Below are 26,558 nucleotides of genomic sequence, written 5' to 3'. Positions count from 1 at the left end.
ATACTTCTTCATATTACAAGCTCAAGAAATTTGGGGAATCAATTGCAATAGATTCTGGGAAGGACGTGTTTTTAGTAAATTCCATGTGAGACTTTTAATGGTACAAGTAAAACAGATACCTTGGAATACTTGAGAACATATAATGATTTCTTGATATAGTTTCCTAATGCTACTTTCTTGCATTCATGCAATGATTAGTTTTCATATGTATCTTTCTTATTTTCATTGAAGACAGAAATGAAAAACAATGTGACTGAATTCATTCTTCTTGGACTGACACAAGACCCATTGAAACAGAAGGTAGTATTTGCCATCTTTTTAGTTTTCTACACTGCAACTGTGTTAGGAAACTTGCTGGTCATTTTGACGATCAAGACCAGTTCCACACTTGGGTCTCCCATGTATTTCTTTCTGACCTATTTGTCTTTTGCAGACTCTTGTTTCTCGAGTACTATAGCTCCCAAACTGATTGTAGACAACCTCTCTAAAAAGCAGACTATTTCCTTTGATGGATGCATGACCCAACTATTTTGTATGCATTTCTTTGGATGCATGGAAGTCTTGGTCCTTGTTCTCATGTCCTATGACCGCTATGTAGCCATCTGTAAACCTCTGCACTACACCGTCATCATGAACCAGAAATTATGTGGGATTTTAGTAATATTTGCTTTGGTGGGGGCTTTAGTGCATTCTATCACTCAGATTGCTCCTGCATTTAATTTACCCTTCTGTGGTCCCAATGTGATTGATCACTATTTATGTGACTTACAGCCTTTGTTGAGATTGGCTTGTGCTGACACATATGTGATAAACCTATTGGTTGTTTCCAATAGTGGGACTGTATGCATGGCAAGCTTTACAATTCTAATGACCTCCTATATTTTTATCCTTTATTCACTAAGAAATCATAGTGCAGAAGGGAAGCGTAAAGCCTTGTCCACCTGTACCGCCCACATAATTGTGGTTATTATATTTTTTGTCCCTTGTATTTTTATATATACTCGGCCCCCAATTATCTTCCCTGTGGATAAGTTGGTATCTGTGTTTTATACTATTGTAACTCCCTTGCTCAACCCCTTGATCTACACCCTGAGGAATGCAGAAGTTAAAAATGCTATGGCTAAGCTGTGGAGTAATAGACTGAATTCAGACAAATAAAGCATATAATGCCTCTTTCCAAGTTATTAGCATGTTACATCATAGCTCTCTCCCTCAGGCTCTCATGTATAAAATGATAATAATAATAATAATAATAATAATACCTAACTCAGACAGTTTATTGTGAGGGTCAACTCAAATCAAAGTGCTTAGCAGAGTATCTGGAATATAATAGATGATCAATAAATTATTATTGCTTTCTTTCCCACTAAAGGAAATAACAAAAATCTCACATTTTAATAAGTAAATACAAACACATAAAAAGGATATAAAAATAACTCCTAATTCTGTGATTATATCAGAAAATGGATAAAGCACAGAAATAGATGAAAGAAGGAAGGAACAAATAATTAAATGAGTTAAAGAAGGTCTGATGGAAATATAGGGATTATTTGTCTGGTGGTTCTAGAGTAGTTATCACTATTGGCAGTTACTGTCTGATTATCATACTCCAAGTTACTCCCACATTTTCAGTTGGAAGTTCATTTATTTCTATATGTATTGTATACGTAATTGTTAAAATGTGTGTCAGTAAGATTATCTCTTGAATAGGATAAAAATAGATACTTCATTTTAGAAAAAAGTTGTGTCAAATAACATAATATTGAAGTCTAAGAATATAAAGATAACTTGTACTTCAGACACCAATTAATAAATCTCCTGAATCATTTGCCTCATTTATAATGTGACCTTCAGATGTGTTAATTTCCCAGCTAAAATCTGAACACACAAAACACAAAGATAAATTTGTATAATACATTTCAGTCATACCTTGTAGGAAATTCATAGCATAGTATGCTATGTACTCTAGAAATAGGTAGAAATAGGTACTCTAGTCTGGATCTCTAATTTGATAAAAAAAGAAAGTAGTTTCTGTGACATATCATTTAAAAAGTCACTTAGAAGTGAGGGATTAATTACCCAAAAGGTGTCAACTAATCTATGATTCTTCCCCAATTATTTAACATTCATTTGCAAGTATTCAATAAATTATTATTGAAAAAATATTGATGGATGTAAAGCATCTTTTTTTTTTATCTCAGGTGACAATTATCTTTAGAAATTTAGAAGGAAGGTGGGAATGAATCAAGCAAGGACTAAAGGCAAACAAAAATCAATATGTTATAACCTTATTTTAACTGCATTTAAGATTCTATTTTTAAATCTTTCTTTTTTGTTATTATCAAGTGAGTATTATGATATGCCATAAAACATAGATTGCTGCCTTTGTTTGAGACAGAATTTTGATTGGGTTGTATGTGGTCTCAGCTTGATTGACAAGTCTGTAGTTAGAATACAGATGCCAAAAAAATCAAACTTGAATACATGAAAGGGAATACTCTTTGTTTGCTTATTTCCAAACATGTACCATATTGCCTGAACACACTTGATTTTTAATAAATATTTTTAAATTTTGAATGAATTACATAAAATGGTTTTTTAACAGAGACTTTTTGGTCATTCATAAATGAGAAATTTATCCCAAAAATATCATAAAAGAATGTATTTGTAATATTTATTGAAAGAAAAAAAAAATAGAATGGCTATTCAATTCACTTAAGTACTAATTCAACCAAAACCTGGCACTAGGGAAGACTGAGGCTAATCGTCTAGGAAAATTTGCTATTTTGCTGACTAAAATCAAATGAGGTAAAAGTGGCACACATCCCATGGAGCCTTATTTCCCTCTTGGCTGAATATGTTCTTCACTTCTCTAAATTTCTAAACTTAAATGCAGTTTATGTAATGGGCTGAGGCTTGAGTTGATGCACTGAGGTCCCAAGCACATGAGGCTAAATAGTAATTGGACCATATTCTATTAATATATAAGCTTGGAGAAAGAATGGCCCCCACCCACTCTTTGTGCAAGTCCTGATGTGTTGTATAGGAAATGAAGATTTTGGTGGGTGGAGGCAGGGGAGTAGAAAAGGAAGGGGAAGGAGAGACTTTTGGGATTGCCATTGCGACGACCTTTCTGTTTGTTTCTCTTCTTCTTTTTGCTTTTGCTGAGGCAGTTGGGGTTAAGTGACTTGCCCATGGTCACACCACCAGGAATTGTTAAGTGTCTGAGGCTGGATTTGAACTCAGGTCCTCCTGACTTCAGGGCTGGTGCTCTACCCACTGAGCCATCTCCTCCCCTTCTCCCATCATATGGCTTTCTGGCTGATTGGTCATGTCTGGGTACTGGACTTCTAGGCCCTCCCTGGGTGCACCATTGGCTGCCATCATGCCTCAAGTGTTTTTTGCCTTGGGCCTTGGGGCTGGGCCCCTCATCCCGTTTCCCTGAATCTGTCTGCATTCTGAGGCCCAATGGAAGCCTCTGTTGCATTTTGGACATGGGGTTTGGGGTCTTGTTCTCCCACCTTGTTTTCCCATTCTATCTCTATACCAACATTGAGCTTTCAGATGCCCTACTTTTCCACACTGAAAGCATCTACGAGTCTCTCTGGAAGTCCCTTGCCAAGAGGGACTCTGTCTTCCCATGTTTGGATTTTGGGAAGTCTGCACCATAGCCTGGGTATAAAAGGCATCTGTGCCCACTGTGGCACAGCGTCTTATGATCTCCTCTAAAGGAGCATCCTTGCGCAGTCCTAGTATAATTCTTCTGCAAACCTCATTAGCATTTTCCTTAGCAAGTTGCCTTATCAAAATGTCTGTTATTGGATTTTCTCCATTTGTTCTTGTGATAGCTGTCTGCAAACACCCCACCAAGTCAGCAAAGGGTTCATTTGGCCCTTGTGTTATTTTTGTGAAGGCCCCCCCCTCTTGTCGTCTTTATTGTGGAGGGAAGCCCACGCTTTGATAGCATTAGCAGCAATTTGCTCATATGCTGCCATAGAATAATTAATTTGTGCTGCGACATCTGCATAAGGACCGACACCTGTAAGTAGGTCATAGGTGATTGCAGCATGAACTCCACTTTGACTATTTTGTTGGGCTTGTATCCTACAGAGCTCACTATATTCAGAAAGCCACAAGTAGTTTTGTCCAGGTTCTAGGCATATCTTTGCTATAGATTTCCAGTCATCAGGGGTCAAGACTTCAAAAGCCAAATTTTGTAACAGCATCTTAACATAAGCTGATGTAGCCCCATAAAGAGTGCAAGCTTTTTTCAGGTCTTTGAGGACATCTATATCAAAAGGAGAGTATCTTCTACTTTCTTGACCTGAAGAATTAAACTGTTGAATAACTGGAAAAATGTGGTGTTGGATTTCCAATACATTTCTCCCTTCTTCTTTGGCCTTAATTAGTCTCTTTTGCAATCTACTCAAAGGAGCAGCTGGACGCTTGGGGGGAGGTGCTGGATGCTGGGGGGGAGGTGCTGGTGCTGTCACTGCCCCCCCCCCCCAACTACCCCTCCTCCCTCCATCCCGGAGGGTGGAGTTGATGGAGGAGAGTCAATTACCTGCTCCTCAGGTGGGGCTGAAGCTGCCTCAGATTCACCCTGCCCTTGAGCCTCACTTAAGTCTTCATGCCCTGTGGGGATATGGCCATTAATCTGTTCTTTGTCTTCCTCCTTTATCTCAGGCTTCCGCATTTGGCCATTCTTAGAGTTTTTTCCTTTTCTCCTATCCAATTACTATTTAGCCTCATGTACTTTGGACCTCAGTGCATCAACTCAAGCCTCAGCCCATTACAAGTTTATATAAATATCTGTGTGCCTTTGTCCTATAAGTGTTCATTGGGGTCAGAGAAAGTAGTGCATTAATCTTTATTGTAACAGAAAAGGGAAAAAATGTTCCTTCCTTTATGAAAATTTAAGAATATTCCATTATTATTATTATTATTTTTTGTCAAAGGTAAGTACTTCTTCTAGTATCACTTCAGGGTCTTCAGACAAGAAGCATAATGGAATGGTAATCCAGGGAATATCATACATTTCCTCTTGTTAAAAAAGTGACTGCTTTTTTTTTTTTTTAAATAACTTTTCTGCTTTTTTGAAAGCACTCATGGACTGAGGCTGAGATTTGCCTCAAGTAGTGAGGAAGGCCAAAACTGGAAAGATGAAAATAGAAGACAAATAACATCCTTAAGATAATGATTAATACGATTCATTTAAGATTTAATACATTTGTGATACAGTTTTCCACCTCAAATTGTGAACTACTTATTTCTAGATTTACTGTGTCCATTACCCTTTATGGCATGCTGGATGTTCTAGAAGGAACAAGTACATTTAAAACCAGGATGTAAATATTGCATTTGCAGAAGCATCTCCCACATACTCAGTTATAAAAGGAAGTCTTCAGATTTCAGATAAGAAAGATGAAGAAAGGCTAGTTAGTTACCAATGATTTCCGTAAACTTTGGAGCTTTTATTCTAGCATTTTTCTGGTCTTCTTTGTTTTAGTCTTTAAAGAAATGGGAACAATTCATGAAATGCAATTATGATCTAAAGACTATCCAGTAGTCAAGGTATAATATTCAAAAAACAATGGATTTGTAATCAAGAGAAACAGGCTTAATCTAACTTCTTAAACTCTGTTATCTGTATAATCTTTCAACTTTTTTCATATGTAGATTGAGATATCTGGATAAGATGTTCTAGTGTTTGCCTGTGAATTCCTGATAAGGTAATTCTTTCAGCCTTTATAACTTGGTTCTTGGAAGAAGACACAGGATGAGGTGGTAAAGCAATGAATATTGTGGCATCATCTCTTTCTCTTTTCATTCTCATTCTTCTTTACTCTTCTTTATCCTCTAATGCACTCTAATTGTCCCTGAATCCATTTACTCAGAATGTCTGTCAAAACCCAGTTACCATTAACCAGTATTCTTTTTTTTTTCAAACAATAAATTCCCCAAAGAAGATAATAATATAATTCATGGATTGATTGAAGATCAGGCTTTTATTTTTTGTAAGACCATTAAACCAGAAGAAAAAAAAATCAACCAAAGGCCACAGGAAAAAATAAAACTAATCAAAACAAACAAAAATATTGATTTTCTTCCATGTTCCTGAGGAAAAAATATTCCCAAAACATCTCTTTAAAAAAAAATAAAACTTCACATTTTAGTAAGTAAATACAAACACAGATATAATATAATAAAAATAACTCCTAGTTCTCTGATTTTGCAAGAAAAGGGAAGGAAATAGATTATTCGACTTGGTGTTCTAATTGTAATTATCAGCATTGCTAGTTATTGTCTAACCAGCATTCTTAAAGCTATTTGCAGGTTTTTAGCTGGACTTTAATTTATTAATTTGTATAATGTATGTGGAATAGATACTCCATTTTAGAAAAAAAAAATCAAATAACTTAATCCTGAAGTCTAGGGATCAAATGATTATTTATCATTCAGATACTAATTAATAAATCTCCTGAATCATTCCCCCTTATTTATGACGAGCCTTCACACATGTCTTACTTCCCCATCTAGAATCTAAGTATATAAAAGCAATAGTAGAGTTTGTAGTAATTTGCATCCATTGCCTGTAGAATATTCATAGCCTTCTGTAGGTAGAAAAAAAATAGAGGCACTCTGCTCTAAATACCTCATTTCATAGATAAGGAAGTAATTTTTCAGACATCATATCATTTATAAAGTCATTTATAACTATATGTTTAAGGTCATACAAAAGGTGTTGACTGCTTTATGACTCTTCCCCAATATCACTTAATTCCAGAAATCATTATTGAAAAAATGTTGATGCATTTAAAGCACCTTGCTTTTCCTTCAGGTGCCAATCATCCTTAGAAATTGAGGAGGAAGGTAGGAATGAATACAGTATTAAAGAGGCAAGCAAAAATCATTGTAGCAACCCTAATTTTAATTTATTTTAAGATTCTATTTTAAATTTTTCTTTTGTCAATAATAGTTCAAATAAGTATTATACTATGTCACAACCCATAGACAGCTATCTGGGATAGAATTTTGATTCAGTATAACATGGTCTGGATCCAAGCCTCGTTTATCATGTTGTGAGAATACAGATGCCAATAAATCGATGGGACTGACTTAATTTTCTTTTAACAGTAGGAGATGTCAGATTATAGACTGTGAAAGTCAGGGTGTACTAGGTGGGATATAGTTCCTGCTCTAACTTGCAGCATAATGAAAGGATATACTTGGGTTCGTCTCTAGAGTTGCTAATCTCAGATAAATGGTAGCAGTTAACATCCTTCACAAATTTCTCATATGGAGTGAGTTCCCTTCCTTCTTTTTTCTTTTAATATTATTTATTAGACTGTTCTAAAAAATGTTTTGTTTTAATTTACAAAATGACTGGTTTGAATTAGGTAATGCTTAAGTTATTGTCTGATTTTAAATTTATGATATTATGACTCCAACTGAGGTTTTGTCATCTAGTAACAAAGTAAAGGGAAAAGTTTCAAAATCACTCACACTCATTTCATGTCCTAATTTGGCAAAATTAGTCACCTGTTGCTGTTAGTCCTGCTTCCAGAAATTGCTTAGATTGGAAAGGATTAAATTAATATAATTTTCAAAATGACTTGAATTCATTATTTAATTTGAGTCTAATACCAATAGCATTAGACACTAGAGATATATTTATGTATGCATGTATGTTATATTTGTATAAAAGTTTGTACGTTTGTATTTGTGTCTATTTCCTCACTTTATCTCCTTTCCTTTTCTCTTCTATTATTCTCTCCTCTGACTCCCCCCTGCCCTATCCCCTTCTCTCCTTAACTTTCTCCTTTTCCTTTAAAATTTTATTTATATTTTCAGTATTATTTTAGAGCTTTTCAGGAATTTATTGAATGAAATATGGAATTTAAATTTCATATGTTCTTTGAGAAATAAAATGAGATTTGGTAAAATAAATGAGTCTGTTATAAAAATAACATTCTCTCCTTTTAGTTTTTAAAAAGGTAAACTATATGAATTAGTGAATATAAGCAACAATAAATGAAAAATTAGTTCACTTCAGTTAGAAAGAAAACTGGAATTCAGTAACTAGAATTTGTCCTAGTCCCTAAAGGGATTTCAGTGGGGTGAGTTGAGTAGTAGACATGCAGGATAAAAGAAATAGCAAAATGCAATTCTTCCCCCTGACATTTGCTGTATTTCTGACCTTCAATGACTCATGCAACTTTGTTTAAATTTCTCTGACTCAAGAATAAAATCAGACTAATCAAACCTAAAAAGCCCACCCCACACAATTAAATGGAGATAATAAAACATTTGTCTTATTCTTTGAAACTATTAGTTATATGTCAAATATATTTTTTCCCATTCAATATTTTAATGAATGACTTGGAGAAAATCATAGATGTAAGACTTGCCATATTTTTTGTCTTATTTTTTATTTCATTTATTTTTTTATTTTTTTGACAATTGCAAAATCTTTTATTCTCATTTTTCCCCTCCTTCTCCCCACTCTCTCCCCCATATGGCAGGTAGACCAATACATGTTAAATATGTTAAAGTACATGTTAAATACAATATATGTATATATATCCATACAGTTATTTTGCTGCACAAGAAGAATCAGACTTTGAAATAATGTACACTTAACCTGTGAAGGAAATAAAAAATGTAGGTGGACAAAAATAGAGAGATTGGAAATGCCATGTAGTGGTTCACACTCATTTCCCAGAGTTCTTTCCCTGGGTGTAGCTGGTTCTATTCATTATTGAACAAATAACTTGCCATATTTGTATGTTGGTGAAACAACTAATAATTTGGATGACAGTCAGTATATAATCAGATTTGATCTTCCTTGAATTCAGCTCCCTTCTCTTCAAAACAGAGTGATGGTCCTTGATAATCTTTAATGTCTCTACTATATTTTAATACATGTTGTACTATAATGTCCAGGCTAGCTTTCTGGAGGTCACCTGGACAGACCGTGGTCTCAGCAGGATAGACATCATGAGAATAGTCAGGAATTGAGTCTAGAGTCTTTATTGTCTTCTTCATAGTCTGTCATAGTCTGACCCAGTCTTGATCTTAGTGGAGGAGTACAGGAGGTAGGAGAGCCACCAGGAGGATGGTCAAAGATGAAATGTCTCATTTCCAGTTCTCTCAGCCCTTAAATACCTCAGTATGATTACATTATTAAATATACTAATTATGTGTAAACTAGATGTAAAATTTGCCATATTTTTTGTTTTATTTTTTATTCACATGTGTGAATGTGTAGAACCATTATATCACTATGCTAAGTACTAAGTATATGTAAACTAAAGAACCATAACCTCATCAGTTCCACCTAGGTAACACCTTGTTGTAAGTATCCTTATTTCAAATATACTTCTCCAGAGTTCCGGGCCCTCTACATTGTACTAACTATATGCTTAAATAGGAGTTAGCAACCTAGATAGTACCATACATCTTAATAGTTTTTGGGGCTATGTTTGAGTCCTAATGGCTCAGAATAAGAGAGATGATAATCCCAAAGTACTCATCCCTTGTTCATTCACACATGGATTATTGTGGCAAGTTTGGGTAATATATATGCAAAAGATATTGATGCTCTCTAACACACTCATAGAAGGTTAAACAGGAAAGTAAGCTTTTGGAAACCATGTCATAGAAAATAGCTTATAAGACATATGAGAGCCATTATAAATTATTGGTAGGGCTGTCAGTTATTGGAGAGAAAGAGAGAGATGGGCATAGAGACAAACAGAAAGAAAGAGACAGAGACAGAGACAGAGAAACAGAGAGACAGACATAGACACAGACACAGACAGGAATGCAAAGACATTTTCTTCATTACTGGTTGTTTACAAAGAGAAGACAGATGATTATTTATCAGAGAAACTGTAAAACAAAACAAAAACAAAAACAAAATAAACAAACAAACAAACAAACAACCAAAAAAAAAAAGAGTAAGCCAAGACATCTTACAAGTTCTTTTGAATATCTGAGGGTATAGGAAAGGAATTACTGAGTTACAACACTCTAGTTCTGTATTATTTCTGCTAGATTAGTGTGCACCTTGAAAGATTGTAGTAATTCTCCCCCAAAATATTATTTTTAGAAAGCTATGGAAGCAAGAGTGGAGTTTGAGTTTTTGAATGAGACACTTTCTTATACTCACACCAAATAGAATAGTGAAATGAAAGAAAATTAATAGATCTGTGATCACATGATTCTATCCAATGGTACTGATTTCAATATACCCATATTCATCTATCTATGTCTTCCTCTAAGTTTGTCAAGGGTCAATGCACAAAGCACAGTGCACTGCTCTGTCTCTCTCTCTCTCTGTATCTCTATCTCTCTAACTCTGTCTCTCTGTCTCTCTCTCTCTCTCTCCCTCTCTCCTTCTTTCTCTCTTTCTGTCTCTGCCTCTGTCTCTTTCTCTCACTGTCTATGTTTCTTGTCTCTGTTTCTGTTTCTTTCTTTGTCTCTGTCTCTTTTTCCTACACATATATACACACAGACACACACTATAAACAAAAAAATGGGTTAGAGCAGATTAGGGGAGTGCTTTTTACTTAAATTTCTTCTATCTAAGACATTGAAAACAGACACAACAGAAGCTTACCTATAAACAGACAATGTTTCTATTGTGGAGACGTCTCAAATTCTGCTATAATAATCATTATTTTTGTTGTTACCCACTTCTGTGTCCATCCTACTTGAGTCCTAGAGATGAGAAACAACGTGACTGAATTCATTCTGCTTGGACTGACACAAGATGCGAGAAGCAAAAGCTAGTATTTGTCATTTTCCTGGTGTTCTACACTGCCACTGTGTTGGGGAACCTACTAATTATTGTAACAATCAAGACCAGTCCTACATTTGGTTCCTCTATGTACTTTTTCTTAATCTATTTATCCATTGCAGATTCTTGTTTTTCTACCACCACAACTCCCAAATTGATTATGGACAACCTTTCTCACAAGAACACTATTTCCTTTGATGAGTACATTTTTGCCATGCATTTCTTTGGCTGCATGGAGATATTAGTCTTTGTTTTATTGGCTTTTGATCGGTATGTGGCCATCTGTAAGCCTTTACATTACTCAGTCATCATGAATCACAGGGTATGTGGGATCCTGATCCTACTGGCATGGGTAGGGTCATTTCTGCATTCTATAGCCCAGATAATTCTTATCTTGAGTGTACCTTTCTGTGGTCCCAATGTGATTGACCATTATTTCTGTGACTTGCAACCTTTGTTGAGATTGGGATGCATGGATACATATATATTAAATCTGTCAGTAGTTTCCAATAGTGGAGCCATATGCTCAGCAAGCTTCGTTTTGTTGATGATTTCCTACACAATTATACTGCACACCCTGAGAAATCATAGTGCAGAGGGGAAGCACAAAGCCCTCTCCACCTATAGGTCCCATATAATTGTTGTTATCATATTTTTTGGTCCCTGTATATTCATATATATCCAGCCTCCAACTACCTTTCCTCTTGATAAGTTGGTATTTTATATGTTTTATTTATTTATATTTTATATATATAATATATTTTATATTTATAAAATATGTATTTTATACCATCATAACATGCTTCCTCAATCCTTTGATCTATACCCTAAGGAATGAAGAAGTAAAAAATGTCATGAAGAAGCTATGGAGCACCAGAGTGACTTCAAGGGACAAATAATATGCTAGTGCATATTATTTTTTATACTTTTCCAAAGATGATTGTTTCAAACTGGCAGAAGTGAAATTGATATGTAATAGTCATAAAGATAATATGGGGTTACATGGATTTTTAGCAATATTTTAATGGCTATTTCAATAGACATTTTTAAATTTGCATTTCCATGTTTTATTTTATGCCTTTGAAAGTATTACTTATAGATATATGCGTATGTATGGGAAACTGTGAAAATATACATTATATATGTATATATACATATTGACATATATACAAAAAAACTTAAATATATCTGTGCTTATCTGTAGTTTCCTTTGGAAGAGTTGGGGAAGGGGAAAAAAGAATTAATAAGAAATTGCATAAGAGAGAATGAAAGAATAACCTACAAGGAAGCAAAAAAAAAAAAAAAAAAAAGAGGGACAGTCATGAATATAATCTCTTCCATTACAATAAATGCTTTCTTGAAATGAAAATTTATTGTTACATAGTTTTAATCCTCCCTGAACTGCTGGGCACATGAATTTTTTTTTTTTTAAATTTCAGTTTCCTCTATCTTGTTTTTTCCAATTTGTTTTTTTATTTTTTTATTTTGCATTTACTTTAAAATAAATAAATATTTTTAAAATGTATACTATGTTATTTACACAGTATTTTTACAAATATTATATCATTTTATTCTCATAATCTTCGAGAGCAGTGCTATTATCAACTTCCTTTTATGGGGAAAAAAACTGAAGTACATTGAGGTTAAATGGCTTGTGCAGGGCCACACACAAACTCAACTTTCCAAGGTTGAATTTGAATTTAAATCTTCTTGGCAAGGAGTGCAGTACTTTATCAACTTCACCTATCTACTTGCTTATTGAGAAGTCAAATAAAAAAAATATCTTTCAACTGAAAATAAATTTTGTGCAATATGCTTTGTTTTGTTTTTACAAGTTTGGGCAATCTAATTGTAAGTACATAAAAATTAGAGAGGCTTTGAACTGAAATAAGTCAACCAGAAGATGTTAAAAGAAAAGGGAAGGGTATTGAAGACAGATACCTATTTCACTTTTCTTGGCTAAAATATCAAAGATAGTAAGGACTATATAAACCCAATTAGAAAACACTAATATAATAAAAATAACAATTCTGCCTAAATTGGTCTACTTATTCCATGCCAAAGCAATTGAACTGTCTTAACTTCTTTCTTATTTATTTTGTGGCTTGATTTATCTAATTCTGAGCGATCAAGGTTTGAGAACCCCCACTAGTATAGTTTAGCTGTCTATTTTTTTCTTGTAATTCTCTTAATTTTTCCTCTAGGAACTTGGATGCTATATCACTTGGGGCCTAAACATTTATTATTCATATTGCTTCATTATCTATGATACCTTTAGCAGGATGTAGTGTCCTTTCTTATTTCTTTTATTTAGATCTATTTTTGCTTTTGCTTGATCTGAGATCAGGATGGCTAGCCCTGCTTTTTTATTTCAGATGAACCATAATAAATTCATCTCCAGCTTTTTACCTTGATTTTATGTGTATCTCTCTGCTTTAAATGCATTTCCTATAAGCAACATATTGTTGGATTCTGGCTTTTAATCCAATCTGCTATCCATTTCCCTTTTATGGGAGAATTTATCCCATTCACATTCACAGTTTTCCCTGTTATATAATTTTTTCTTTCCTCTTTCTCCCTTTACCAGTGTTTTACTTCTGACAAACACCTTCCTCAATATGCCATTCTTTTTTACATGCACTCCCCACTTTCATATCCCTTTCCCCTTCTATTTCTGTTTTCCATTCTATTGCTTTCCCCTTTCTTCTCCTACTTCCATATAGGTTGGGACAAGTTTCTGTATTAAATAAAACATGTCTGATCGTCTCTATTTTAGCCTAATACAATGCGATTAAAATTTTCCTCTCTAAATTGATAAATGTGTATATCACAGACATAGGTTTGACAGATATTTCTGAATATCTTTGAAAACATATAGAGGGGAATAGCAGAGATGTTCAGAATTGTATGAGTGCCTGAGTATTCTCAGAAATGGTGTCCTTTATAAAGAACATTCAATTCACATAAAGTTTAAGGGAAAATCTTTGAACACTCAATTTGAAAACATCCTGATTTTCCCTAAGGCAAGTATAAATATAAGTTGGAACTATTTGGCTAAGAAGATTTGTTTAATATCAATTAAAGCCAAACAGACTGTACTGAGTCCAAACAAGGAGGATGATCCTCATTCCCTAAAGGAATGAGACAAATCTGGAACTTTGACAAAATCTCCATCAAAATTTCTTATGAGAAAGGATACCCATTTGGCTCTAGTTGTTCTGTGTAGAAAAGAGGTTGAGAAAAGGGGAATGGAATCACAAAGATGTTACATCCAGAAGATAGAATTTTTTTTTTTTTGCTTAGTGATATCAATTTTAAAAATTGAAATGAGAAATACCTCTGATTCTTTTTCTGACAACAGAAGAATTGGTAAATGACTCAAAGTTTCTGAAAGTAAGTATCTAGTTGTTATTCAGGTCAATCCTGCATTTGTTGAGAGCAGATCCTGATTTCACAAAAAGATAATATAGATGCGTTTACATTTGAGATGTTAAGAATGTTCCACCAAAGTAATTCAGAGATGTAGAGATGGCACCTTTATATTGGAAGTAATTTTTCAATACTAACTTGTTCACTATAAAATTTATAGCATGTTTGAAAAATTTATTCACATGAATTGCCCGAAGAGTATAAAATTTGTCCCAAATCTCAGTGTCTGCATCCTCTTTTTTTCTAGTTGCACCAGTATATGGAGATACTTTGAGGAATCTTACATTACTTGTATAGGGGAAGGAAGAAAACTGAATCTTAACAGGAGCTTCTTCAAGCCACCTCTCTTCTGTAACATAGATACCCATAGTTTTTTAGATCCCCATTGAGGCAAATTGTACTAAATTTCTATTATTTCTATATGCAAATTTCATACCATTTTTACCTCAAATGGAATTTTTTTCTTTCTTTTCTTTTTCTTTTTTTTCCTTCTTTCTGTTTCCTTCCTCCTTTTTTCCTAGTGCCTGTCTTCCTTCCTTCCTTCCTTCTTCCTTCCTTCCTTCCTTCCTTCCTTTCTTTCTTCCTTCCTTCCTTTTTCTGTGAAAATGGCTCTAGGATAGGAAAGAAGTTAGAGATTTACATCCTACAGAGTTTGTTTTGGTAGGGGATGATTTCCTCTGCTCAAATCTCTCTCCCAAGTACACAACCTGCTATTGGTGGTAGTCTCTGAAGTTAAAGAACTACATGATGAAAAGTAAATTTCATTTTCATCCCTAATAATTTGTTACTATATATCTTTTATAACTTATCATTTTCATACTTGCATTGTAATTCAGTTTATTTCCCTTGACATCTAATCACAGCACTCATTGATTACATCTCTATACCTTCTTATTGATTCATCCTATGCATTACTCTTCAGATGATTAGTAGATCAGTTGCAAAGTCTCTTTAGCCTAAGAAATAGTAGAGTTAAAGAGAGCAAATGTAAAGTTAGTTTTGAAGGAAATTTAGACTTTTCAGAGAATGAAATACCTTTGATGCTACTTGCTCAGGATAATATTATGAGAGATAGAGTCATTTGGTTAATTATTTCAAGAATCTTGGGAAAAATCTTTCCCTCTGTCATTTGAGTCAATTCAACTTGTCGTTTTTTTTTTTTTTTTCCTCTCTCCATCTTCCTTTGTTTCTCTCAATCTGTATATCTATTTGTCTCTATTCGGTGCCTTTTGCTTTGCTTAGATATATATCCCATACTATCCTTACTACACAGTGAAATTTTCTTTGCAACAATGAATTGTTTATCAAAAGCCAATTTACTAATTTAACAGTCAGATGAAAGATGTATTGTTGTGTGTTTTCCCCCAGTGCATTTAAAGAAAATGGAGAAATGAGCATCCTCATTTCTGTTGCTGGGTCAATATTGGTAATCACAATGACCCAAAATTTAGTCTTATTTTAATGTATTCATTGCCATCCTGACTGCCTGGAAAAGTATTAATTTTCTATCCCTGAAGGTTTTAAATCAAAAGTTGGGTGATCAGATCAAATGTAGTCAGTTAACACACAAATATTAAATGTTTATTATGTAATAGTACATTAATAAGCACTGGTAATATAAAGCAAGGAAAGGCCATTGCCCATGACCTCACAGAGATTACAGTGTAACTAATCAGGCAAGATGCATATCTACTCTAAGTCAGAAACTCTTTTACCCACTTCAGGAATCAAACAACAGAAGTATGATCTGAGGAAACTCACTTTTTTTTGGCTGAAACAGTTGGGGTTAAGCGACTTGCCTAAGGTCACATAGCTAGGGATTGTTAAGTGTCTGAAATCAGATTTGAACTCAGGTCCTCCTGAGTTCAGGACTGGTGCTCTATCCACTGTGACCTAGCTGTCCTGGAAACTCACATTTTAATAGAAGAAATAATGTGTGAATAATTATTTATCAACTATATTATGGGTAAAGAGGTATAAGAATAATTCCTTGGTAGAAACTTCTTTATGTTATCTCTATTTTCATTCATTGAAACACATGACTCAAGAGGCAGAGAAGGAAGAGGAGAGAAAGAGACAAAAAAGACAGAGACAGATAGTGTCAGACACAGAAATAGACAGAAAAAAGAAACAGAAACAAAGGCAGAAAAAAAGACAGACACACACACAGACAGAGACAGAGACTCAGACAGAGACTAAAACAGGGAGAGACAGAAAGAGAAAGACAGAGAGACACAGAGATAGAGACAGAGAAGCTAAGAGAGAGAGAGAGAGAGAGAGAGAGAGAGAGAGAGAGAGAGAGAGAGAGAGAGAGAGAGAGAGAGAGAGAAAGAGAAGATGGAAAATCACAAATAAAAATTATGAATAGGTGTTTTTCCCAGGACTTGAACTATTCAGACTTTTATACAAGGGTAATTAACTCCTGGAGTAGCCAGAGCACTACTCCATGGAATTAAGAACACCTGTGTTCCAATCCAGTCTTAGACACTAATCTTGTTTGTGACTCTGAAAAACTCCTTTCTCTCAATGTCAGTGATTATCCATAAAATGGTGCTGGTAAAAGCATGTATCTTTCAGAATTATTGTTGAGATGAAATGAAATAACATATAAAACCTTAAAGCATTCTATAAAGATAATTTATTATTTATTAGTTTGTTAAGCATGTAATAGACTTTCTCAAATGCCTTTCTGTGTCCTCAACCATAAATTTCAATGGATACATTTACCTCTTGTTTCATTCCTCACTCTTTCAAACCAATTACATTGGCTCCAATTAAGTATCCTGATTTATATGTATAAAATGATGACTAAAAGGTTTTCAATTTCCTAAGGTCCTATTAAGCCAAAAATGTAATAAGCCATAGTCTTCACTTCTATTTTAGAAGTCCTGAGTTCAAATCTCATAGCATATATTTTTGATTTTTGATACTCTGCAAATCAAATGTCTACCATGATTTTCAATTTCCTTGCTTATAAACTAAGAATAGAACCCACAGTCCTTTAATCCTGGAATTTAGACCTTGTTGATTGTTAATACAATTTTAGAATTAGAAAAATGGGGATTCTTTATTTTATTAGTATTCAGCTTTGTGACTAGTAGAGAGAATGAATAAGCTGAAGTTAGGAAGACTCTAGTTCCCATGAAACCTTTGATGATTACTAGTATGTGTCCCTGTGAAAATGACTTAGCACTTGTCCAAAATGAGGATAGTAATAACATCTGCCTTTAAGGGTTACTGGGGAGAACAAGTGAGAGAATAATTTAAATTTCCTGATGCTAAACAAATGTTTATTTTCTTTTTTTCTTCTTTAATCTACTAGATAAGAAATTTAAAAGGTAGTTGGCCTGAAGGAATTTCCAGTGCTGACAAAATACTGACCTTGATGTGATACAATATGAGTTTCAACCCCAACTTAGCTATTTGAACAAAGTTGGGACACTAACTTTTCCTTTCCTGTACTGTTTTTTTCCCCTTAGTTTTGTTTTATTTTCATTAACAAAATGACTGGTTTGAATTAGGCTATTTTTTGTTTTTGTTTGATTTTTAATTTATGATATGACTCAAATGCAGGTTTTGTCAACTAGTAATAAAGTGATAGGAAAAGTTTTCTAGGCCAAAATACATTTCTCACACTCATTGCATTACCCAGGTGGGCAAATTTAGTTGCCAACTTCTGTTACCCCTACTTCCAGAAATTATTTGAGTTGGAAAGGGTTTAAATTAAATATAATATAATTTTTAAAGTGATTTAAATGCAGTATTTAATTTGAGCCATAACAATAGCATGCATTAAACATTAGAGATATATTTATGTAAGCACATATGTCTTATTTGTATAGATGTATAGATGCATAGATTTGTATAGATTTATATAGATGTATAGATTTGTATAGATCTATTAAAATGTGTTGCATAGATATATAGATTTGTATAGATAGATAAGTTTGTGCTTGTCTATATTCTCCCTCTATCTTCTCTCCTTTTTTCTCATCTCTTCTTCTTTCTTCTCCCTCCCCTCCCTTCCCTTTCTCTCCTTAACTTTATTTTCCTTGAAAAATTGTTTTCATATTGCTTCTGTTCTTTCAAAACTTTTCAAACACCAACAAGAATTTTTTGAATGAAATGTGGAACATAAATTTCACATTGTCATTTGGGAAATAAAGTGAGATTTTTTTAAATTAAGGAAGACCACTGGAAGAGAAACACAAATATTCTCTTCTTATTTTAGTTTTTTTTAAAAGAAAGGAAAATGTGAAGTGTTGGGTGTAAGTAACAATATATTATCAATTAGTTGACTACAACAAGAAGGAAATATTCCACTTTAGTAACTAGAATTTGTCTTAGCCTCTACATGGATTGTTGTGGGGTGGAGGGCTCAGTAGACAAGGAGGGGAGAGAAAATAAAATTAAATTCTTCCCTCTGATATTTACTGTATTTGTAACCTTCAATTAGTCATACAACTTTATTTGCCTTTCTCTGTCTCAACAATGAAATTGGACTAATCCTACCTCAAAAGACCATTCCACACAATTATATGGGAATAATGTAACAGTATCTATAGTCTTTGGAATCATCGGTTATATTTCAACTACTATATTTGTTCAATGTTCAACATTTTTATGAATGACTTGAAGAAGACATAGATGTTAGACTTGCCATATTTGTACATGGTTAAGAAAACTAACATATTGAGTGACAGTATAAAATCAAAATTGACCAGCTACCATCATTGCTTCTGACAATATACCATTTAATAGGATGAATGTGAAGTATTATATTTTGTTTGAATCCTTCAACAGGAAAAAATCTAAGATAAAGGAATCATAGGCAGCAAATAACAAACATGAAACTGATCTAGTGGCCAAATTCTAAATCTGGTCTGGACAATTTGTGGCAAGCAAATTTGCCGTCTTAGATTTCAACTCACTTCTCTTCAAAATAAGCTGACTGTCCTTGGTAACATTTAATGTCTCTACTAGATTTTAATTCATGTTGTACTAAATTATGTGCTTAAAAAGGAGTCAATGACCTAACCTGACACCAAAAATTTTAATAATTCCTTGGGCTATATTTGAGTCCTAGCTTTCAGAATAAGAGAAATAATAATTCCAAATAACTTACCCCTTGTTCACTCACACATGGATTATTGTTCTAAGTTTGGGTAACTTATTTGGAGAACAATACTGATGATCTCTAGCACACTCATAGAAGAGTAAACAGAAAAGTTAGCTTTTGAAAATCATGCCATAGAAAATAGCTTATAGAGCATATGTGAGCCATTTTAAATCATCGATAGAGTTGTCATTTATTGGGAGAGAAACAGAGAGAGAGAGAGAGAGAGGGAGACACAGAGAGAGAGTGAGAGAGAGAGAGAGAGAGAGAGAGAGAGAGAGAGAGAGAGAGAGAAAGAAAGAGAGAGAGAGAGAGCTAAAGTATAATAGAAATGCAAAGAAATTTTCTTCAGTATTGGGTATTTTCCAAAGGAATTGATGATTATTTATCAGAGAAACTGTAAAAAAAAAAAAAAAAAAGCAAAGGTGAGTCAAGACATCTTATGAGTTCCCTTTAATATTTGAGAGTATATGAAAGGAATTACTTAAACGTAACAATCTAAGTCTGCATTATTTCTGGTAGATTATTGTGCACTGAAACTGTTAATTTTAGAAAGCTAGGAAGGGCATGAGTAGAGTTTGAGTTTTTGAATAAGACAAATACAAATCCACCTGTATCCAACTTTGCACGTCTTCCTGTAAGTTTGAAACGTGGTGCTATACATGTGTCAATGGACAGATCACAGTGCACTTTCTCTCTCTCTCTCTCTCTGTGTCTTCGCATATTTCTCTCCCTCTCTCTGTGTATCTTCTACACACAAATGAATACATACACAGACACACCATCAGCAAGAAATGAGCTAGAGCAGATTGATAGTAGTACTTTTATTTACACTTTTCTTATCTAAGACTTTGACAATAGAAATAACAGAAGGCTAACCATATACAGACAATGATTCTTTTGTGGAGACCTCAAAAATTCTGCTCTAGTTATTGTTCTTTATTCTTTTATTGTATTAACCAGTTCCCCTCTGTGTCCTTCCTACTTGAGTCTTAAAGATGAGAAACAACGTGACTGAATTCATTCTGCTTGGATTGACACAAGACCCAGAGATGCAAAAGATAGTATTTGTCATTTTCTTGGTATTCTACATTGCCACTGTGTTGGGGAACCTACTAATTATTGTAACAATCAAGACCAGTCCTACACTTGGTTCCCCTATGTACTTTTTCTTAACCTACTTATCCATTGCAGATTCTTGTTTTTCTACCACCACAGCTCCCAAATTGATTGTGGACAACCTTTCTCACAAAAACACTATTTCCTTTGATGAGTGCCTGACCCAGCTTTTTGCCATGCATTTCTTTGGCTGCATGGAAATATTGGTTCTCGTTTTAATGGCCTTTGATCGCTATGTGGCCATCTGCAAACCTTTACACTACTCAGTCATCATGAACCACAGGGTATGTGGGATTCTGATTCTATTAGCATGGGTAGGGTCATTTCTGCATTCTATAGCCCAGGTAATTCTTATCTTGAGTGTGCCCTTTTGTGGTCCCAATGTGATTAACCATTATTTCTGTGACTTGCAACCTTTATTGAAATTGGGTTGCATGGATACCTATGTATTAAATCTCTTAGTAGTTTCCAATAGTGGAGCCATATGCTCAGCAAGCTTCATTTTGTTGATGATTTCCTACACAATTATACTGCACTCCCTGAGAAATCATAGTGCAGAGGGGAAGCGCAAAGCCCTCTCTACCTGTAGCTCCCATATCATTGTTGTCATCATATTTTTTGGTCCCTGCATATTCATATATACACGGCCTCCAACCACCTTCCCTCTTGATAAGTTGGTATCTGTATTTTATACCATTATAACACCCTTTCTCAATCCTCTGATCTATACCCTAAGGAATGAAGAAGTAAAAAATGCCATGAAAAAGCTATGGAGCACCAGAGTGATTTCAAATGTTAAATAATATGTTAATGCATTTTTTTCATTGTTCAAGCATGATTGAATCAAAGTGGAAGAAGTGTAATTGATATGTGATAATCATAAAGATAATATGTAATTTTATGGACTTTTATGCAATATTTTAATAACTATATTTTAATAGACATATTTTATTTTGATTTCAATGTATTTTATTCTATGCCTTGGAAATCATTACTTATTTGATCTTGAAAGTTGGAAATATATCATTTGCTTTAACTTTGTTACTATTTCATACAGTGAAAAAAAAAGACTGCTGTCAGGTTCTTATTTATTTTAACTCATATTGAACAAAAAGTTTAAAAAAACTCACTAAAAAGAGTTACTTTTGTGGCATAAAGGACAGAATAGTGGATCTCATGTTAATATAATAATGTTTTAATAATTGTTAGCAGTTCAAATGTTGGAATTCTTGTTCTTCTCAAAACACAGCCGGTTTAGCTTAGGGCCCTCCGAATATCTCCAAATCCAAAGGTTCTGTCCGTTATCCTCTGCCTCTGCTTTCTTCTGCCTCCAACCAGCACAGAGATGGAATAAATCTCGTTTCCTTCTCTTGGGGCTCGGCTAGCTTTCTGGTGAGTCTTTCAGAACAGCTTGATCTCAGTGGGGGGCGTGCAGGAGCCCAGCCACCTACCACAGTGGTGTGAGATGAAGATGAATCTGGTTGTCCACTGAACTCTCACTCGTAGCTTTATCCTCTGAAAGCTCTTTGTCTACCACCAGCCAGCCAAGTGGAAAAAATGTATTCTGGAATGGCTCTCTCGCCTTATATGTGAATCTTCTGAGAGAATGGGATTATGGGTTTTCTCCCATAGTGCTCTCTGGCCCAAAGAGCTTTAAGGGAGGTGTGAACTCCCTTGAAGTTAGAAAGTTTACTTTGTGAAGCTGGCATACTTGTGAACTCCAATGAGTAAAGGTGTGAACACAAGCCTTGTATTAATTAGTTTTACTTAGTACCTCGTTTCAGGTTCTGGCCAAAATCTTCTTGTAAGATTAGATCAACTCTAATTAGTTAGCAGTTAGTAAGGATTCCAACAAATAATATATAATATTATTTAATAATTAGGTTATTTAGTTTCCAATTAATATTTGTTCTCTTTTTCTCTGGTCCTTTATAACTGTTAATTATTGTTGCATTGGGAGCTAAAAATGTAAGGTTCTGGTTAGCTTTCTGGAGGTTTTTTTTCAGCTGAATAATCACCATGAGAATAGCCACGTGATAAATTCCAAAAGTCTTTATTGAGTCCTTCACAGTCTGTCTCCTTGCCTATTTTTCAATCATTTTACATTTAAGGAAACTCAGACAGACAGGGGTTAAATGACTTAAACAAGGTTAGTAAGTGATTGAGGATTGATTAGAATTCAGTTCTTTCTGACTCCATTCCCAGAAATCTATCTGTTCTGACACCCAGCTGCCAAAATTTCCTTATATTAATATTCCTCCATGAAATGTCTGCTGATGAATGTATTTCACAATATTTCTATTCTATGAATTCCTATTGGACCAAAAACACAAAGGCTACCATTAGATTTCAAACTATAATGGATTGCAGTATAATCATTTTAGTATGTGAATGAAGGGGTAATCAATCCCTTGGAACTGGGGAGATGCTATATGTAGCCTAATTACTCTACTTGAGTTGGAATGATATTGAGACCATGAAATATTTGAGGGTCAATAGTGATCTTTTTAGGTATGCATTTGCTGGGGAGTGAAGACAAGATGACTGAGAAGAGACACATCTATTTCTGAGTTCTCCTTTATGCACCTTAAATTAACAGCAAATCAAGCCTCTAAAAAGATTTTGGAGTGATAGAACCCACAAATACTAGGAGTGTAACAAATTTCTAGCAGAAGATAATTTTGAAGATCTTCAGAAAAGTTCTGATCAATCAGGAAAGGAAGAAAATGGGTTAAGCACAGGCAATGCAGAGACCTAGGGCAGTGTAGTGTTCTGTGCACTAAGGAATCTACCAAGGGGAATCTATAGCAGTGTTGACTACTCTGTCCTGGTTACAAGTCAGGAGATCAACAGATTAGCTGTAAGACACCCAATTCAAATACAAAAGTTAAATAGTGAGCCCCTAAATTCTAGAATATCACAAGAGCTGGCCACACCCACACAGCTCTGTAATTTAGTCAGCAATGACTCAGCATATTCACTGTAGAACAAGCTAGGGAAATCTCCCCTTTGCACTAAAAGCAGACCTAAACTTTTTTTTTTTTTTTAAATAAGCAAAAAAGCAAAAAAGAATTCTGACCATAGATAGTTTTTATGGAGAAAGAAAAGAACAGATTTCAAAGCCAGAGCACAATAAAAGCAGATCACTTCCAGATGAAGCCTCAAAGAGTGGTATGAATTATTCCCCATCTAATAAGGCTCTCTTGGAAAAATTCAAAAAGGATTTTAAGAGAGAGTTAGAAGAAACCTGAGGAAAGGAAATGAAAACTTGATTATATTAAGTTAACAAGTTTTTGTGGCAACAAAACCAATGCAGACAAGATTTTAAGGGAAGCAGAAAACTGGGGGAAAATTATATCCAAGTTTTCTGATAAAAACTTCATTTCTAAAATGTATAGAGAATTGATTCAAATTTATAAGAATACAAACCATTTTCCAAATGATAGTCAAAAGATATGACCAGACAATTTTTCAAATAAAGAAATTAAAACTATTTGCATTTATATGAAAAATTCTACATTAATATTGATCACATAAATATAAATTAAAATAATTCTGAGATACCATGACACACTTCTCAGATTGGCCAAAATGACCAGAAAATATATTGTGAAAAGTTGGAGAGGATGTGGGAAAACTGGGACAGGAATACATGGCTGGTGGATAGTTGTGAACTAATCCAACCATTTTGGAGAGTAATTTGGAACTATGTCTAAAGGACTATTAAAGTGTGAATCCTCTTTGATCTAAGAGTGTGTTTATCGGTTCTGTATTCCAATGAGATCCTAAAAAAAGGAAAAAAAAAGACTCACATGTGCAAAAATATTTGTAGCAACACTTTTTATAGTGGGAAGGAAATGGAAACTAAGTGGATGTCACCAGCTGGAAAGTGGCTGAATAAGTTATGGTATATGAATACTATAGTATATCATTATTCTATAAGAAATGATCATTAGGATCATTTCGGAGAGGACTGAAGAGACTTGTTTGGACTGATGCTAAGTGAAATGTATACAACCAAGAGAACACTTTACACATCAAAAAGAAGAATAGACATTGATCAATTCTGTTGGACATGACTTTTCAACAATAAGGAGTTTGTTGTACAGTAAGTTTTTGCTTGTTTTTTGGTTCTCTGTCTCATTCCCCCCCTTTTTTGATCTCTTTTTTCTTATGCAACATGGTAATCATGGAATCATGGATAGAATTGCACTTGTTTAACACATTTGGATTACTTGCTGTCTAAGCAAGCAGGTTGGGGAAGGGAGGGAGAAAAATTTGTAATACAATGTTTTGCAAGGGTGAATTTGAAAGCTATCTATGCATGTTCTCAAACTGTAAAACAATGTTTTTATGAAAAACTGCAGTTAATATAAAATATTTGGAAATCTGAATTGCCAGACAAACCCAAGAACTATATAACTATAATTATAAAACACTTTCCACACAAATATAATTAAATCTAACCATTTTGAAGACTATCAAATGCACATATGTAGACTGAGTTAATATAATAAAATTGACAATCCTACATAAATTAATCTATTTATTCTGTGCCATATCAGTCAAACTGCCAAGAAATTACAGACTTAGAAAATATAATAACAAAATGCATCTGGAAGAATAAAAGTTTAAGAATTTCAAGGAAATTGTTAAAAAGTCCAAATGAAGTTGGCCTACTTGTAATCAGTCCTAAAACTATATTATAAAGCAGCATACATCAAGATCATTTGGTACTCGCGAAGAAATAGAGTAATTGGTCAGTGAGATAGGTTAGTCTCACAAGACAATAATCAATGACTATAATAACTGCTTAGGATGAACCCAAATACTCCAATTTCCGGGAGATATTTGATAAAAATTTTCTAGGAAAACTGAAAAATATTGTGGCAGAAAGTATGACTAACATCTAACATGCCATATTAAGATAAGGTAAAAATGGGTTCATGATTTAGACATAAAGGGTGATACTATAAGCAAGTTAGGACAACAAAGGATTGTTTACCTCTCAGGTTTGTGGAGAAGGGAGGAATTTATGGTCAAAGAAGAATTATTAGTACATTATGAAATGGAAAATGCATAATTTTGATTATGTTAAATTAAAAAGATTTATACAAGCAAAACTAGATTATAAGGGAAGTGAAAAATGGGGAAAAATTTTTTTTTTCATATCCAAGGGTTCTGATTAAGATTTCATTTCTAAAACATATAGAGAATTTACTCAACTGTATAGGAACACAAATTATTCTACAATTGATAAATGATCAAAGGTTATGAGTATACAATTTTAAGGTAAAGAAATTAAAAACTTTCCAGTGATATTTAAAAAATGCTCTAACTCACTATTGATTAGAGAAATGCAAATGAAAACAATTCTGAGATAGCACTACAGACCTCTCAGATTGGATAAGAAGATAGGAAAAGATAATGTTGGAAGGAATGTGGGAAAATTGGGATAATAATACATTATTGATGGTGTTGTGAACAGATCCAACCATTCTAGAGCAATTTTTAATTATTCCCAAAGTTTTAAACTTTGCTTATCCTTTTATCTAGCAGTGTCTCGACTGGGTCTGTATCCTAAAAAGATCTTTAAAAAGGGGAAGGCAATCACATGTGCAAAAATGTTTGTGGTAGTCCTTTTTGTAATGGCAAAAATCTGCAAATTCATTGGAGGCCCATCAATTGGAGAATGACTGAACAAGTTAAGACATATGAATATTTTAGAATATTATTGTTCTACAATAAATGATCAGCAGGATGATTTCAGAGCAGCCTGGAGAGACTTCCATGAATTGAATCTAAGTGAATAGAAGCCAGAGAACATTGTACAAAATATAAATAATGCTAAAAGATAATTCTGATGGACATGGCTCTTTTCAACAATGAGGTGATTCAGTTTAGTTCCAATCGACAGTAATGGTAAGAACCATATGCTCCTAGAAAGAGGACTGTGTGAGACTAAGAGTAGTTCACAATATATTATTTTCATTTTTGTTATTGTTTGCTTGTTTTTATTTTATATCTTATTATTTTCTTTTTGATCTGATATTTCTTGTGTAGTGAGATAATTGTGGAAATATGTATAGA

General features: G+C 33.9%; 2 protein-coding genes and 1 pseudogene across 2 annotated transcripts; all 3 read left to right on the top strand.

The window, feature by feature from the left end:
* The first annotated feature begins 237 nt into the window (after positions 1-237).
* Positions 238-1,158, top strand: LOC127541325 (olfactory receptor 4C11-like). The gene has a single exon (XM_051966610.1). The coding sequence runs from the start codon at positions 238-240 to the stop codon at positions 1,156-1,158; it is 921 nt and encodes a 306-aa protein (XP_051822570.1).
* A 9,573-nt stretch (positions 1,159-10,731) lies between these two features.
* On the top strand, positions 10,732-11,703 carry LOC127541327 (olfactory receptor 4C11-like; annotated as a pseudogene).
* An 8,641-nt stretch (positions 11,704-20,344) lies between these two features.
* LOC127541335 (olfactory receptor 4C11-like) lies at positions 20,345-21,271 on the top strand. The gene has a single exon (XM_051966619.1). The coding sequence runs from the start codon at positions 20,348-20,350 to the stop codon at positions 21,269-21,271; it is 924 nt and encodes a 307-aa protein (XP_051822579.1). The 5' UTR covers positions 20,345-20,347.
* Positions 21,272-26,558: the final 5,287 nt, after the last annotated feature.

This window comes from Antechinus flavipes, chromosome 6 (assembly GCF_016432865.1).
Source record: "Antechinus flavipes isolate AdamAnt ecotype Samford, QLD, Australia chromosome 6, AdamAnt_v2, whole genome shotgun sequence".
Taxonomy (NCBI): domain Eukaryota; kingdom Metazoa; phylum Chordata; class Mammalia; order Dasyuromorphia; family Dasyuridae; genus Antechinus; species Antechinus flavipes.
Note: the sequence above shows the minus strand (reverse complement) of the source record. Positions and strands in the feature narration are given on the sequence as shown.